This window comes from Chlorocebus sabaeus, chromosome 6, assembly GCF_047675955.1.
Source record: "Chlorocebus sabaeus isolate Y175 chromosome 6, mChlSab1.0.hap1, whole genome shotgun sequence".
NCBI classification, from domain to species: domain Eukaryota; kingdom Metazoa; phylum Chordata; class Mammalia; order Primates; family Cercopithecidae; genus Chlorocebus; species Chlorocebus sabaeus.
In genome coordinates, this window is record NC_132909.1 from 46,031,383 (window position 1) to 46,048,257 (window position 16,875).

The window sequence follows — 16,875 nt, forward strand, 5'->3', positions numbered from 1 at the left end:
GAGACGTGGTCTGGCTCTGTTGTCCAGGCTGGAGTGCAATGGTGTGATCATAGCTACTTGCAGCTTTGAACTCCCGGATTCAAGTGATCCTCCTGCGTCAACCTCCCCTAGTAGCTGAGTCTCCAGGCATGTGCCATCACGCCCCAGTAATTTTCAAAAATTTTTTTGTGGAGACCGGATCTTGCTGTGTTGCCCAGGCTGGTCTTGAACTCCTGGGCCCAAGTGATCCTCCCACCTCTGCCTCCCAAAATGCTGAGATTACAGCTATGAACCCACTGTGCCTGGCCCCCAACACCCTTCGACCAATTTTTGACACTTTCTTCTTCTTCTTCTTCTTTTTTTTTTTTTTTTTTTTTTTTTGAGACAGAGTCTTGCTCTGTTGCCCAGGCTAGAGTGCAATGGTGTGATCTCGGCTCACGGCAGCCTCTGCCTCCTGGGTTCAAGCAATTCTTATGCCTCAGCCTCCCGAGTAGCTGGGATTACAGGTATGCCCCACCAGTCCTGGCTAATGTTTGTATTTTTTTTAGTAGAGACAGGATTTCACCATGTTGACCAGGCTGGTCTTGAACTCCTGACTTTAGATGATCCACCTGCTGCAACCTCCCGAAGTGCTGTGATTAGAGGTGTGAGTCACAGTGCCCAGCTGGATGCTTGCTTCTTGGAGCTAGGAAGACCAGGCTGGACAACTGGATGCTACTCCCTGAGGATTGGGGACAGGGTTCTCCAAAGGGATACTGGAGCATGAGAGGGTGATGCTTCTGAGCAGAGCAGACAGAAGCATCCCCAAGACCCCCTTTTCTACTCTTGGGACTCAGGTGTTGACCCAAGTGTCTTCTGTTCTTCAGACCAAGGTGACAGCACTGAACGGAAAGCCCGTGGGGGCTCAGTACCTGCCCAGCTACCTCTCCCTCGGAAGCTGGTACTCCCCCAGCCAGTGCTACCTGCAGCTACAGCCACCCTCCCACCCACTGCAGGTAAGATTTTCAGGCGCTGCCCTTCCTGGGCCATGCGGGATCCAAAAAGCAGCATGAGCCGGGTGCTGTGGTTCAACCTGTAATCCCAGCACTTTGGGAGGCCGAGGCGGGCGGTTCACTGGAGGTCAGGATTTTGAGACCAGCCTGGCCAACATGGTGAAACCCCATCTCTACTAAAAATACAAAAATTAGCCGGGTGTGGTGGTGCGTGCCTGTCATCCCAGTTACTCGGGAGGCTGAGGCAGGAGAACTGCTTAAACCTGGGAGGTGGAGGTTGCAATGAACTGAGATCACACCACTGCACTTCAGTCTGGGTGACAAAGCAAGATTCCTTCTCAAAAAAAAAAAAAAAAAGCAGCATGAGTGAGCCTCTAAGGCAGCAGTAGTCAGCCTTTTGGGCACCAAAGATTAGTTTTGTGGTAGACAATTTTTCCACGGACCGCGGCACAGGTGCAGGGGATAGTTTCAGGATGATTCAAGGACTTTATGTTTATTTTGCACTTTATTTGTATTATTATGACATTGCAATATATAAGGAAACAATGATACAATTCACCTTCATGTAGAAGCAGTGGGAGCCCTGAGCTTGTTTTCCTGCAACTGGATAGTCCCATCTGGGGGTGATGGGAGACAGTGACAGATCATCAGGCATTAGATTCTCATTAGGGGCGTGCAACCTAAATCCCACGCAAGCGCAGTTCACAATAGGGTTCACGCTCCTGGGAGAATCTAATGCTGCCGCTGCTGATCTGACAGGAGGCGGAGCCCACGTGGTAATGTGAGTGATGGCGAGTGGCTGTAAATACAGATGAAGTTTTTGACTGCCGGCCTGCCACTCACGGCCTGCTGTGTTACCCGGTTCCTAACAGGCCATGAATCAGTACTGATCCATGGCCCTGGGAGTTGGGGACCCCTGCTCTAAGGGACCTAACACTGCAGCTGACACAGGGATCCCTTATCTCCCCAGCAAGGGGAGAATTCTGTGGAATGCATGCATGCATTACTATTTATTTCTTTTCTTTTTTTTTTTTTTTTTGAGACGGAGTCTCACTCTGTCACCCAGGCTGGAGTGCAGTGGCACGATCTCAGCTCACTGCAGCCTCTGTCTCCAGGGTTCAAGTGATTCTCCTGCCTCAGCCTCTGGAGTAGCTGGGATTGCAGGTGCCCACCACCACACCTGGCTAATCTTTGTATTCCAGTAGAGATGGAGTCTCACCATGTTGGCCGGGTTGGTCTTGAACTTCTGACCTCACATGATCTGCCCACCTTGGCCTCCCAGTGTTGGGATTACAGACGTGAGCCACTGCGCCTGGCCCATTGCTCGCTCTTTCTTTCTTTCTTTCTTTCTTTCTTTCTTTCTTTCTTTCTTTCTTTCTTTCTTTTTCTTTCTTTTTTGAGATGGAGTCTCGCTCTGTTGCCCAGGCTGGAGTGCAGTGGCCAGATCTCAGCTCACTGCTAGCTCCGCCTCCCGGGTTTACGCCATTCTCCTGCCTCAGTCTCCCGAGTAGCTGGGACTACAGGTGCCCGCCACCTCACCCGGCTAGTTTTTTTGTATTTTTTAGTAGAGACGGGGTTTCACCATGTTAGCCAGGATGGTCTCGATCTCCTGACCTCGTGATCCGCCCGTCTCGGCCTCCCAAAGTGCTGGGATTACAGGCTTGAGCCACCGTGCCCGGCCTGCTATTTATTTCTTACGGACATTTAGGCTGTGGCCCAGGGCTGACAATGATGATCACCACTTTGCCTCAGGGCATCACTGCACCCAGACTTGACACAGAGCTGCTGCTATGGGGCCGGATTCCCCACTACCTTGAGCCTTCCCTTAGTGCAGAGGCCCTGGGAGTTTCTCCACACAGGCACACTGAGTGCGAAGACAAGGTGAACTTAGAGCTGTGTCTGCCATTCATTTTTCCTGGGTCTATTATTTTGCAATTCTGATTGTATAAGATGTGTGTGTGTGTTTTTCTTTGAATTAATAGACTTATTAATTTTTTTTTTAAGAGACGGAGTCTCGCTCTGTCGCTCAGGCTGGAATGCAGTGGCGTGATCTCAGCTCACTGCAAGCTCCGCCTCCCAGATTCACCCGCCATTCTCCTGCCTCAGCCTCCCGAGTAGCTGGGATTACAGGCACCAGCCACCATGCCCAGCTGATTTTTGTATTTTTTAGTAGAGATGGGGTTTCACTGTGTTAGCCAGGATGGTCTCGATCTCCTGACCTCGTGATCCACCCACCTCGGCCTCCCAAAGTGCTGGGATTACAGGCGTGAGCCACTTCGCCCGGCCAATAGACTTAAGTTTTTAAGAGCAGTTGTAAGATTATAAAAACCTTGAACAAAAAGTAGAGTTCCTGACCGGGTGTGGAGGATAGCTTGAGCCCAGGAGTTTGAGACCAGCCTGGGCAACATGGTGAAATCCCGTCTGTATCAAAACAAAAACAAAAATAAAAACAAAACCCCAGCTGGATGTGGTGGTGCATGCCTGTAGTCCCAGCTACTCAAGAGGCTGAGGCAGGAGGATCACTTGAGCCTGGAAGATTGGGACTGCAGTGAGCCATGATCATGCCACTGTACTCCAGCCTGGGTGACAGAGCAAGACCCTGTCTCAAAACTAAACTTAACTAAATTTACCTGTAGCTTACTATTGACCAGAAGCCTTAGTGATAACATAAAGAGTCATCGAACACAGATTTTGTACTTTCTATGTATGATATACTGTATTCTTACACTAATGTAAGCTAGAGGAACGAAAATGTTATTAAGAAAATCGTAAGGTACACTGGCAGGCTCAGGTAAAAAAACAATAATAAAGAAGAGAAAATATCTTGACTGTTCATGAAGTGGGAATGGATCGTTGTAAAGATCTTCTTCCTTGTCGTCTTCATGTTGAATAGGCTGAGGAGGAGGAGGAAGAGGAGAGGTGGGTCCTGCTGTCTCAGGCAGAGGTGGAAGAAAATCCACATATTAGTGACATGGGCAATTCAAACCTGTATTTTTCAAGAGTCACCTGTTTATATGTGCATATATATGTATATGCTGTGTACATGTGTGTTCATAGACATCTAGATACATATATATACATGCATATATATGTATATATATCTTTTTTTTTTTTTTTTGACAGAGTCTCACTCTGTCGCCCAGGCTGGAGTGCAGTGGCACAATCTCAGCTCACTGCAACCTCTATCTCCCAGGTTCAAGCGCTTCTCCTGCCTCAGCCTCTTGAGTAGCTGGGATTACAGGCACCTGCCACCATGCTCAGCTAATTATTTTTGTATTTTTAGTAGAGACAGGGTTTCACCATGTAGACCAGGATGGTCTCAAACTCCTGACCTCAGGTGATCCACCTTCTTCGACCTCCCAAAGTGTTGGGATTACAGGCGTGAGCCACTGCGCCCGGCCATACACATCTATATTTAAGGTCCATCACCCCTCTGTTAACTCCGTGGGCTGGTGGCAGGCTCACTGGCTGGGCCGTTTGCATCCTGGCCGCAATCCCAGCAGAGCCTCTGGCTCAAGCTACAGCCCCAGCCTTGGCAGAAATGTCACCCCTAATGGAAACCAGTTGCCATTACAGCACCCAGGGCCCTACCAGCCCATAAACTTCTCACTCGTTTTCTGATCACATCAAGGCCCCTGGGGTTCAGCTTGGAGGAATCGTGGCGCCGAGACTGCCTGTTTCCTGGGATTAACAGCCCTTTGCAGAGGTTGTAAGAACGAGAAGTCAGACAGGATCATGCCCAGCTTGGCTGAACACACTGTTCTTGTTGTAATGCCATTAAACCAGCGGTGCAGGGCGGGGACACTGGCGCTGGCCTCCTCCTCAGGGGGCAGGAAGGAACCTTGTGTTCTCAGCTGGCCAGACTGTTGTTCTGATTAGGGGGAGACCTGGCTCTGTCACTTAGATTTTGCTCTCCGAGTGACATCTCAATCCAGTTTGAGGTGGCTCAGCAAACGCCAGCTCCTTCTTCCCACCAAACTGCCGTGAGTGGCCCAGGCACAACCTCAGGGCATGGAGGGAAGATGGGTTCATGCTGGGGCTAGGATGGGCATGGTGCAGGGACCTCTTTCTCTTCTAGCACCAGGGCCCAGGCAGCGGGGAGCTGGGATCTCGACTCTCCACGTCTCAGCACCTACCCTTCTGAACCTGTTTTGCTTGTTGAACGGGGGCTGTCACTCCAATCTTTTAAGATTGTTTTGATGCCACAGATTTAGTAAAGAAGAGGAGAAAGGTTTGTGCTCTCCTTTTCCCCCCCAAGATCTCAAGCAGAAGGGGACTTTTGTGTGGGTGTCTTTTTATAAGGGGGACATTTATAAATTTAGAGTGAAATTGAAAATGTTAATGTAATAAACAACCATAAGACTTTCACCTAGATTTATAAATTAATGTTTTGCCTATATCCTTTCATTAATCCCTCCATCCACCCTCCATCCCTCTCTCCATCCCTCCATCTATCCCTCTCTTCATCCCTCCATCCATCCGTCCTCTCTCCCTCCATTCATTCACCCTTCCTCCCTTTTTCTTTCCTCCCTCCCTCCCTCCACCCAACCATCCACCTACTACCCTTCATCCAGTCATCTTCTCTCCATCCATCTACCCTTCATCCATCCATCCATCCTCCATCTATCGATTCATCCATCCATCCACCCTCCCTCTGCACCTCCCTTCATCCCTCCATCATCCATCCATCTATTTACTCTCCCTCCCTCCTTTCTTCCTTCCTTCTTTCCTTTCTCCACCCAGCTATCCACCCACTACCCCTATCCATTTATCTACCATCCATCTGCCCTTCATCCATTCGTCCACCCTTCATTCGTCCATCCATACATGCACCCGTCATCCTTCCATTCATCCACTCTTCCTCCATCCATTCTCCCTCTGTCCCTCCCTTCATCCATCCATCCATCTACCAATTCACCCATCCACCCATTTCTCTACACATTTTTTGGCTGCAGCATTTGAAAGCAAGTTACAGATATGATAGTGCTTCACTCTTAAATACTTGACCATAAGGTATACTTAAAAAAAGGCATTGTATTACCTGACCTCAGGGCCATTTTCTTAGGTCATAAGAAAATTTCTTAGGTCATACCTAAGAAAATTACATTCACTGAATTATATTGTCTAATTCATAGGCAATATTCAGATTTTCAAGGGGTACCCTAAAATGTAATTTACATTTAGTGTTTGGTTACCTGCATGTGTGACTGCATGATTGTATCACACATATGTGACTATGCATGGGTGTGTGTGTGCATTTTTGCATGTGTGCACGCTCACCTGTGTGTATGCACTTGGTTTTTAGGGGTTTCACTATGCTACCCAGGCTGGTCTTGAACTCCTGGCCTCAAGTGATCCTCTTTGCCTCAGCCTCCCAAAGTGTTGAGATGACAGATGTAACCACCGCACCCGGCCCCACTACTGTTAATAATTGAATTGTTTATGTTTGTTGAGTCGTGAAAGTTCTTTCTAAATTCTGGATACTAGCCCTCATCAGATGTGTAATTTGCAGACATTTTCTCCTGTACTACGGGTTATCTTTTCACTTTCCTGACAGAGTCCATTAGTGCAACAAAAAGTTTTAATTTTGGTGAAATCACATTTCTCTTTTTCTTTTGCTCCTTGTACTTCTGGTGCCACATCTCAAAGAAACCATTGCCAAATCCAAGGTCATGATTTATTTCTGTGTTTTCTTTTAAGAGTTTTATAGTTTCAGCTCTTACATTTAGGTCTTTCATCTGTTTTGAGTTAATTTTTTTATATGGTGTGAGGTAGGGATCCAAATTAAATCTCTCTCTCTCTCTCTCTCTCTCTCTCTCTCTCTTTTGAGATAGGACTTTGCTCTGTCATCCAGGCTGGAGTGCAGTGGTGTGATCATAGCTCACTGCAGCTCAACCTCCTGGGCTCAAGTGATCCTCCCACCTCAGCTTCCTAAAGTGTTGAGATTGCAGGTGTGAGCCACCACACACAGACTACACTCTTTTGCATGCATCTATTCAGTTGTCTCAGCACTGGTTTTTTTTTTCTTTTTTTTTTTTTTTTGAGACAGAGTCTTGCTCTGTCGCCCAGGCTGAAGTGCTGTGGCCGGATCTCAGCTCACTGCAAGCTCTGCCTCCCGGGTTCACGCCATTCTCCTGCCTCAGCCTCCTGAGTAGCTGGGACTACAGGCGCCTGCCACCTTGCCTGGCTAGTTTTTTTTGTATTTTTTAGTAGAGACGGGGTTTCACCGTGTTAGCCAGGATGGTCTCGATCTCCTGACCTCATGATCCGCCCGCCTCGGCCTCCCAAAGTGCTGGGATTACAGGCTTGAGCCACCGCACCCGGCCAGCACTGTTTGTTAAAAAGACTATTCTTTCCCCATTGAATGGTCTTGGCACCCTTATTTCAAATCAGTTGCCCTTAGCTGTCTGGATTCATTTCAGGGCTCTCACTTCTATCCCATTGATTTCTATGTCTCTCCCTATGCTGGTACTACACTCTCTTGATTACTGTAACTTTGTAGTAAGTTTTGAAATTAGGAAGTGTGAGTCCTCCAGCATTATTATTCTTTTTCAAGATTCCTGAGTCCTTTGTGTTTTCATATAAATTTTAGGATCAGTTCCGTTTCTGCAAAAAAGGCCATTGAGATTTTGATAGGTTTCCCCTAATGCTAACATCTTACAAGACTATGATCCATTTGTCATAGCTAAGAATCAACACTGGACATCAGTGTTAACCAGACTCCAGACTTTATTTGGATTTCCCCAAGTTTTCCCACTCATGGCCTTGTTTTCTGATCCAGGATCACCTTTAGGGTCCCACATCACATTTAGTCATCATATCTCCTTGGTCTCCTCCAATCTGAAAATTTTAGTCTTTCCTTGTCTTTCATGACCTTGACACTCTTCTTTTTCCTTTCTTTGTTTATTTTTATTTTTTTGTTTGTTTATTTTTGAGACAGGGTCTTGCTTGGTCACCCGGTATATTAGTCCATTTTCATGCTGCTGATAAAGACATACCCAAGACTTGGTAATTTATAAAGAAAAAGAGGTTTATTGTTATTTATTTATTTATTTATTTATTTTGAGATGGAGTCTCGCTCTGTCACCCGGGCTGGAGTGCAATGGCACAATCTCAGCTCACTGGAACCTCTGCCTCCTAGGTTCAAGCAATTCTCCTGCCTCAGCCTCCTGAGTAGCTGGGATTACAGGCACCTGCCATCGTGCCTGGCTAATTTTTGTATTTTTGTAGAGGTGGGCTTTTACCATGTTGGGCAGGCTGGTGTGTTGTACTCCTGACCTTAGGTGATCCGCTTGCCTTGGCGTCCCCAAATGCTGGGATTAGAGACGTGAGCCACCATGCCCAGCCAGAAAAAGAGGTTTAATGGACTCACAGTTCCATGTGGCTGGGGAGGCCTTACAATCATGGCAGAAGGTGAAAGGTACGTCTTACATGGTGGCAGACAAGAGAGAATGGGCACCAAGTGAAAAGGGAAACCTCTTATAAAATTAACGGATCTCATGAGACTTATTCACTACCATGAGAACAGTATGGAGGAAACTGTCCCCATGATTCAATTATCTCCCACTGGGTCCCTCCCACAACACATGGGAATTATGGGAGCTACAATTCAAGATGAGATTTGGGTGAAGACACAGCCAAACCATAGCACCCCAGACTGGAGGGTAGTGGCACAGTCATGACTTACTGCAGCCTTGGCCTCCTATGCTCAAGTGATCCTCCTGCCTCAGCCCCCTGAGATAGCTGGGACTATAGGCTTGTGCCACCACATCCAGCAATTTTTAAATATTTTTTGTAGAGATGGAGTTTCGCCATGTTTTTCAGGCTGGTCTTGAACTCCTGAACTCTAGCAATCTGCCTACCTCAGCCTCCCAAAGTGTTAGGATTACAGGCATGAGCCACTGCACTTAGCTGACATTCTTCTTTTTGCTGCTCAAATTTTCCAAATTTGGCTTTGGGAGTCCCTTAGGGCCAGCTTCTTAGACAGATTCTTCCTTTAGGGGGAGGTAGAATGACATTTATTTTTCTTACTATTTATTTATTTGTTTACTTAAAAAATACTGGTTGATTGATTGATTGGTTGAGACAGGATCTCACTCTGTTGCCCAGGCTAGAGTGCAGTGGCATGATCATGGCTCACCACTCCTTGACCTCCCTGGCTCAAGTGATCCTTCCGCCTTAGCTTCCTGAGTAGCTGAGACTACAGGCACCCACCACGGCATCCAGCTAGTTTTTGTATTTTTGTAGAAATGGGGTTTCACCATGTTGCTGTGGCGGGTCTTGAACTCCTAGACTCAAGCGATCCTCTTGCCTCAGCCATTCAATGTGCTGAGATTACCAGGTGTGAGCCACTGTGCCTGGCCAAAGTTTTTTGATTTTTTTATAGACGGGGTCTCACTTTGTTGCCCAGGCTGGTCTCAAGCTCTTGGGCTCAAGTGATCTGCCTATCTTAGCCTACCAAAGTACTGGGATTACAGGTGTGAGCCATGGCATCCGGCCAGAATGACACTTATTAGCCACCTACAGTGTCCACTGTACAATGTTGAGTATGACACACACATCATCTCATTGGAGCCTCAAGACCCTCTGTCCAGGAGATAACAGCCTTATTTTACAGATGGGAAAACAGGCTCAGAGAGGTGAAATGATTTGCCCAAGCTTCCATGGCAAGAATGTCACTCTTCCCCTACTCCAGATATCCCTATTCTGGGCTTTCAGGGTGATCCCAACATTTGGAGACAGTCACAGGTTGCAAAACATGGAACAGAGGAGGGGATTCCTAGGGCTAAGTATTGGACATGGCCACACCAACCCCCTAGAGAGATCTTAAGACCTGGGAGGCCTTAGCTTTCCTGATATCAGAATAATGGCAGCTTCAGGGTTCAGTGTGGGGCCTTGGCATCAGCTCCCCTGAGTATAATCCTGCCCTACACTCACTGACATTGGACAAAGAACCAAGGCCTCAGTTTCCAGTTTTCCCCTCTGGGAACTTGGGGACTATGATAGGACCCAACTCATTGAGTTCATATCCTAAGAGAAGGCCCAGCCCACTGGCGGCATTAGCACATTCAAAATTAGGAAACAGTATTTTATTTTTATTTTTTTGGAGACAGGGTCTCACTCTGTTACCCAGGCTGGAGTGCAGTGGTACGATCATGACTCACTGCAGCCTTGACTTCCTAGGCTCAAGTGACCCTCCCACCTCAGCCCCCTGAGTAGCTGGGACTACAGGCATGTGCCACCACGCCCGGCCAATTTTTTTTTTTTTTGTACTTTTTTGTAGAGATAGGGGTCTTACTGTGTTGCCCAGGCTGCTCTCTAACTTCTGAACTTGAGCGATCTGTCTGCCTCAGCTCCCCAAAGTGCTGGGATTACAGGCAAGAGCCACTGTGCCTGGCCGTAAACAGTTCTTAAGACAACTTTTTCTTCTGATGCCAATTGCAGAGTTTGGGGGTCCTCACACTACTGCAGTTTCTTTAATTCTCTAGAAGAATTAACAGGACTCACTAAAAGCTGTTATACTTACGGTTACAATTTATTACACTAAACAATACACATGAAAATCAGTGAAGACAAGAGGCTGATGATGCAGAGTCCAGAAGAATTCTGAACATGAACTTACTTGTTCTCTCTGCATAGAGTCAGGGACAGTGTTATTTTCCCACCAGAGATGTGGGACAGCATGCATGGTGTACTGCCAACTAGGGAAGCTCCCTGGAACCTTGGTGTCCAGAGTTATGTTTCCTCCTCCTCCTCCTTCTCCTCCTCCTCCTCCTCCTCCTCCTCCTCCTCCTCCTCCTCCTCCTCCTCCTCCTCCTTCTTCTTCTTCTTCTTCTTCTTCTTCTTCTTCTTCTTCTTCTTCTTCTTCTTCTTCTTCTTCTTCTTCTTCTTCTCCTTCTTCTCCTTCTTCTCCTTCTTCTCCTTCTTCTCCTTCTTCTCCTTCTTCTCCTTCTTCTCCTTCTTCTCCTTCTTCTCCTTCTTCTTCTTCTTCTTCTTTCAAATAGAGATGGGATCTTGCCATGTTGCCCAGTCTGGTCTCAAGCCCCTGGCCTCAAGCAATCCTCCTGCTTTGGCCTCCCATAGCACTGGGATTACAGGCATGAGCTGCCACACCTGGCCTGGTGTCCAGAGTTTTCACTGGAGCTCAGTCACATAGACACAGATGACCACCTGCCTCCGTGACTAATCTCATTCCCCAGCTTCTCCACAGGTTGATCTGATGCTGCATGGCCCAAGGCCTCCTCCAGAAATCATATTTATTACTACCTGATGTGACCCAAGACCCCAAGTAGACAAAGATGCTCTTATCACGCAGGACATTCGAAGAGCTTAAATCACCTCCCAGGAGCTATGGGCAAAGACCAGCCTTCTCTTTAGGCCAGGTTCAATTCTTTACTGCACGACACCTTACTGAGGGCTTTCACACCATCATCACGTTTCATCTATACCACAATCCTGCAAGGAGGTGAGCCTCAGGCCATATACAGAACTAGGGGCCACCGGCTGGGTGCGGTGGCTCACGCCTATTAATGCCAGCACTTTGGGAGGCCGAGGTGGGTGGATCACAAGGTCAGGGTTTGAGACCAGCCTGGCCAACATGGTGAAACCCTGTTTCTACTAAAAATACAAAAATTATATGGGCATGGTGGCGGGTGCCTGTCATCTTGGCTACCCAGGAAGGAGGCTGAGGCAGGAGAATCACTCGAACCCAGGAGGGAGAGGTTGCAGTGAGCCGAGATCTCACCATTGCATGCCAGCCTGGGTAACAAGAGTGAAACACCATCTTAACAAAGAAAACAAAACAAAACAAAACAAAAAACTAGGGGCCAGGACTGGATGCTGGGCACTCCGCTCCCTCAGCCATCCCAGCCTCCCTCTGGCCCCAGAGTGGCTGTTTCCCTGTGGTGGGCTGCAACGTTGGTGTCAGGCAGGGTCCCCCATGCTGCGTGTCTTCCATAGGTTGGGGAAGAAGCCGATTTTTCTGTGAGGTCCACATGTCCCTGCAACTTTACCCTGTACTACGAGGTGGCTGCGCGGGGCAATATTGTGCTATCGGGCCAGCAGCCTGCCCACGTCACCCAGCAGCGAAGCAAGCGGGCAGCCCCTGCCCTGGAGAAACCGATTCGTTTAACACACCTTTCTGAGACAGGTGAGCCGAGCAGCAGGGAGAAGGTTCCTGTTCTTCCTTCTGAACCATTGAGACTAAGGTGGGTGCTCCTGTAAGGAAGGACAAGGCAAAACCCAGCGGAGAGGGGAGCCTGCCTTGGGGCAGAGGGGACACATCCTTAACAATACCAGACTGGTCCAGGAGGACAGTGATCAGCCGCTGGAAGTGGAGAGGTTCAGGCCACAGGCTCTTCTCACTCTGTCTGCAGGGGACAGGGACAATCCAGCCACAGACTGGGCTCTTGCACTGGCCCACACTGTGCTGTTGCCTCTTTGCCCAGGTGGTTCTGCCTATGAGTCCTCTTCCTTTTCTCTCTTTTTGACACCATGTGCTCCTTATAAGGCCCTCCTCGCAGGGGACTTCCTTAGTCCCCTCTTCTTCAAAGCCCTTCTTGCCAATACAGGATCCCCAACTTGAGCACTATAGACATTTAGGAGGGGGTAGATCACTCTAGAGTGGATGGCACTCTCTGCACTGTAGGGTGCTGAGCAGCATCCCTGGTCTCTCCCCCTCAGATGCCAGTAGTACCAGCTCTCCACAGTATGATGACCTCAAAAGTCTTCAGATATTGCCACTATCCCCAGGGGGCAGAGTCACTCCCAAGTGAGAATCACTGAGATAGGTAGGTAGATAGATAGAATGATGGGTGAATAGATAGATAGACAGGCAGGGTCTCTCAGGCTAAGGCAAGGTTTCCCAACCTTGGCACTATCAGCATTTGGGCAAGATCATTCTCTGTGGTGGAGGCACTGTAGAATGTGGAGCAGCATCCCTGGCCTCCACTCCCTAGATGCCAATAGCCCTATAGGTGATGGAGGGATGGATTGATGGATGGATGGGCAGATAGGAAGATGGATGAATGGATGGTTGGATGGATGGACTGATAGAATAGTGGATGGATGGAAGGATGGATGGATGGATGGATGGATGGATGGATGAATGGACAGATGGATGGATGGACAGAAAGATGGATGGATGGATAATGGGTGGGTGGATGATTGGATGAATAGATGGATGGATGGATGGATAGTGGGTGGGTGGATGGGTGGATGATGGATGAATGGATGGTTGGATCGATAGATGGATGGATAGTAGGTGGATGGATGGGGATGATGGATGGAAGAATAGATGGATGGATAGTGGGGTGGGTGGATGAGTGGATGATGGATGGATGAACAGATGGATAGATGATTGGATGGTGGATGGATGGGTGCATGATGGATGAATACACAGATGGATGGATAGTGGATGGGTGGGTGGATGATGGATGATGAATAGAGGGATGGGTGGATCGATGGTGGTGGTGGTGGGTGGATGGATGGATGGTGGTGGTGGAGGGTGGTTGAGTGGGTGGATGATGGATGGTTGGTGAATAGAGGGAAGGGTGGATGGTGGGTGGGTGGATGGATGGGTAGATGGTGGATGGATGAAGATATGAATGGATGGATGGATAGATAGAAAGATGAGTGGATAGGTGGATGGATGGATAAATAGATAGAGAAGATCCCTCTTTCTTAGGCAGGCTTTCTCACCCTCTGCACTGTCAACATTTGGGATCATCCCATGCACTGTAGGATGGTGAGCAGCATCTTTGGCTTCTACTCACCAGAAGCCAGTAGCATCCCTTCCAGCAATGATGACCAAAAAATGTCTGCAGACATTGCCAGCATCCCCTGGGTAGCAGAATTGCCTTGGTTGACAACTGCTGGCCAGAGTTGTGCTTTTGGCATGGTGTACCTGCATCCTCTTGGTCTTCTCTTCTCTTCTGGGTGAAATAACAGGGGCTTTATGTCTTCCTGGAACCCTTGTCCGGGGCTGGCCCTGGGCTTGGGACTCCCCACAATCTGTCCCCATTTAACCCAACTGCAGCCTGGGCTGGTGGTGGTTCCACTGTGTCCATCTGCAGATGAATGGGCTGTGACTTGGGGGTTTCAGGGACTTTTCCATTGCCTAGTAAGGGCCAGAGCCAGGATTTGAACCCCAAGGCCAATTGGGTACCCACCTCTTCCTACTGGCCGTGAGTTTCCTTCTGCCCCCAGTTCCCCCAACCATCCCTGTCCACTGGCTGCTCTGAACTCTGCACAGAATCAGCTGACAGATGGCCCATTCTGGAACTGGGTGCCTTTCTACTCTCATTCTCTTGCAGTAGAGTACTTGGGAGTGCCTGGACAGGCTTCTAAGATCCTCTATCCTTTAAGGATCATTTACCCACAAGGAAGGAAGTATGAACTCAGTTCAAGTCAGCAAATAATGGCTGCCCAGGTCTGCTGGCCTCAGGCCCCAGCAAGATGGAGCCAATCAGAGGGAGAGATCGGGGGTCAGGGGCATACTGGGGAGCTGGAGTGGTGCTGCCTGGACAGGCCAAGGTGGTTTTGCTGTCCACGGAGGAAGCAGAGGGCTGGTCAGGGAGAAGGGACCGTGTTCCCTGGCAGAGAGGATGATTCTAGGCAAATTCCAGCCTGCTCTGTAGGAGCCCATGGTGACCCTAGAGCTGAGTCAATGGGAAGAGTCAGCATTGACTGAGGATGTAGCCTGGGAAGGGCATTTCAAAACCGAAGATGCAGACTGTCTCAATGTGTAGACAGGAGTATAGTGCAGGGCAAATTGGGGCAGAGCCTGAATGGCTGAGGTTGCATGTCAGATGTGGAGAGTTCACCACTTCTCTCTACTTTTGCTCACCTCAGAGCCCCCACCAGCCCCAGCAGCTGAGGTCAATGTGTGTGTGACCTCTCTTCGTCTGGCCGTGACCCCCAGCATGGTCCCCCTCGGTCGCCTGCTGGTCTTCTATGTCAGGGAGAATGGAGAAGGGGTCGCCGACAGCCTTCAATTTGCAGTTGAGACCTTCTTCGAAAACCAGGTAGAGCATTGCACACTGAACCCGGGACACAGCCAAGGACCCTCGGGGCTTCTCCAAGGTGCTGACCAGGGGTTCTGTACACACCTGAGACTCATGTTGTGTCAGTGTGACATAAGGAATTGTGGGAACATGAGTTGCATCTTTACTGAAGCGTCTCCAAAAGTCACCCAAAAGGAAATTGCGTTCACAACACATAAGGAAAGCCATCAATTGTTTTCTACCTTTGTTGAATTCAGGATTTAAGGGACAGCACTTGTTTCTATCAGCACCCTCAGCCTCCTATCCCCCTCCCTGCAACAACTTTTATCATTACCATTATTTTTTGAGACGGAGTCTAGCTCTGTCACCCAGGCTGGAGTGCAGTGGTGTGATCTCGGCTCACTGCAGCCTCTGCCTCCCGGGTTCAAGCAATTCTCCTGCCTCAGCCTCCTGAGTAGCTGAGATTACAGGCATGCACCACCACGTCTGGCTAATTTTTGTATTTTTAGTAGAGACGGGGTTTCACCACTTTGGCCAGGCTGGTCTTGATCTACTGGCTTCAAGTGATCCTCCCGCCTCAGCCTCCCAAAGTGCTGGGATTACAGTTGTGAGCCACTGTGCCTGGCTCCTCCCTACAACTTCTAAACAGACTGCCACATGCTCTCGGCCAGCACTGCCTTCCCATCTCTCCCTGTCCCTCTGTGTTCCCTTTTTTGTGTCTGCTGCACAATGACCAGCTGCCCATCACAGTGTGGGACCAGTTCCAACCAGGTGGCAAGGCAGAGCAGGCAAAGACCCACTGTCCTCGGTGGGCAGGGAGTGCATGGGTGAGGCAGAAGAGATGCCTCTGGACTGGACCAAACCTGGGTTGAACCAAGTTTTTTGTTGTTGTTGTTTGAGACGGAGTTTCACTCTTAGTGCCCTGGCTGGGGTGCAACAATGCTGTCTTAGCTCACTGAAACCTCTGCCTCCCGGCTTCAAGAGATTCTCCTGCCTCAGCCTACCAAGTAGCCGGGATGCCAGGCACCCGCCACCAGGCCCAGCTAAATTTTGTATTTTTAGTAGAGACGGGATTTCACCATGTTGGCCAGGCTGGTCTCGAACACCTGACCTCAGGTGATCCACCCGCCTCAGCCTCCCAAAGTGTTGGGATTACCGGCGTGAGCCACGACTCCCGGCCAACTGAACCAAGTTTCTTATCCCTTGTCGCATTTGTGCCCAGGTTTCAGTGACGTATTCAGCAAATGAGACCCAACCTGGGGAGGTTGTCGACCTGCGGATCAGGGCTGCAAGGGGCAGCTGTGTGTGTGTCGCCGCAGTTGATAAGAGTGTCTACCTGCTCAGGTCTGGGTTCCGGCTGACTCCTGCCCAGGTGAGCAGAGCCCTCGGGTTTGGGTTCTGGTACCTCCATGGGGCCTTACCTTCTCTTGCTCTCCCTTTCCCATCTCCCATTTTAATAATTGAAGAGCTGCGTTTGAATCCAGATTTGCTTTCTCCGTCAGGTTCATTTCTCAGGGAACCTGATGGGTGTCTGATACATCCTTGTTGCTGCTTTAGCACAGTTACAAGATCAGGGAGTCAAGGTCATCAGATTTTTGCAACATGACATTGGACCAGGTCTCGTCTCTCTGGCTCCAATTTTCCCATCTTATTTTATGTTATTTTTAGAGCTGTGGTCTTGCTCTGTTGCCTGGGCTGGAGTGCAGTGGCGTGATCATAGCTCACTGTAGTCAATACCTCCGGGGCTTAAGCGATCCTCCCACCTCAGCCTCCAGAGTAGCTGGGGCTACAGGCATGCACCCCCATGCCTGGCTAATTTTTTCTATCTTTGTAGGGACGGGGTGTTGCTATGTTGCCCAGGCTGGTCTCGAACTCCTTTGCTCAAGCCAGCCTCCTGGTTC

The 16,875-nt window shown here is 49.1% G+C and overlaps 1 protein-coding gene across 1 annotated transcript in view; it reads left to right on the forward strand.

The window, feature by feature from the left end:
• Nucleotides 1–16,875, forward strand: part of CPAMD8 (C3 and PZP like alpha-2-macroglobulin domain containing 8) — a 120,355-nt gene that overhangs the window by 37,608 nt on the left and 65,872 nt on the right. Inside the window, 4 exon segments of the mRNA XM_007995665.3 lie at nucleotides 846–974; nucleotides 11,931–12,120; nucleotides 14,823–14,995; nucleotides 16,197–16,346. Of these exon segments, the coding sequence (XP_007993856.3) occupies nucleotides 846–974; nucleotides 11,931–12,120; nucleotides 14,823–14,995; nucleotides 16,197–16,346 (642 nt within the window).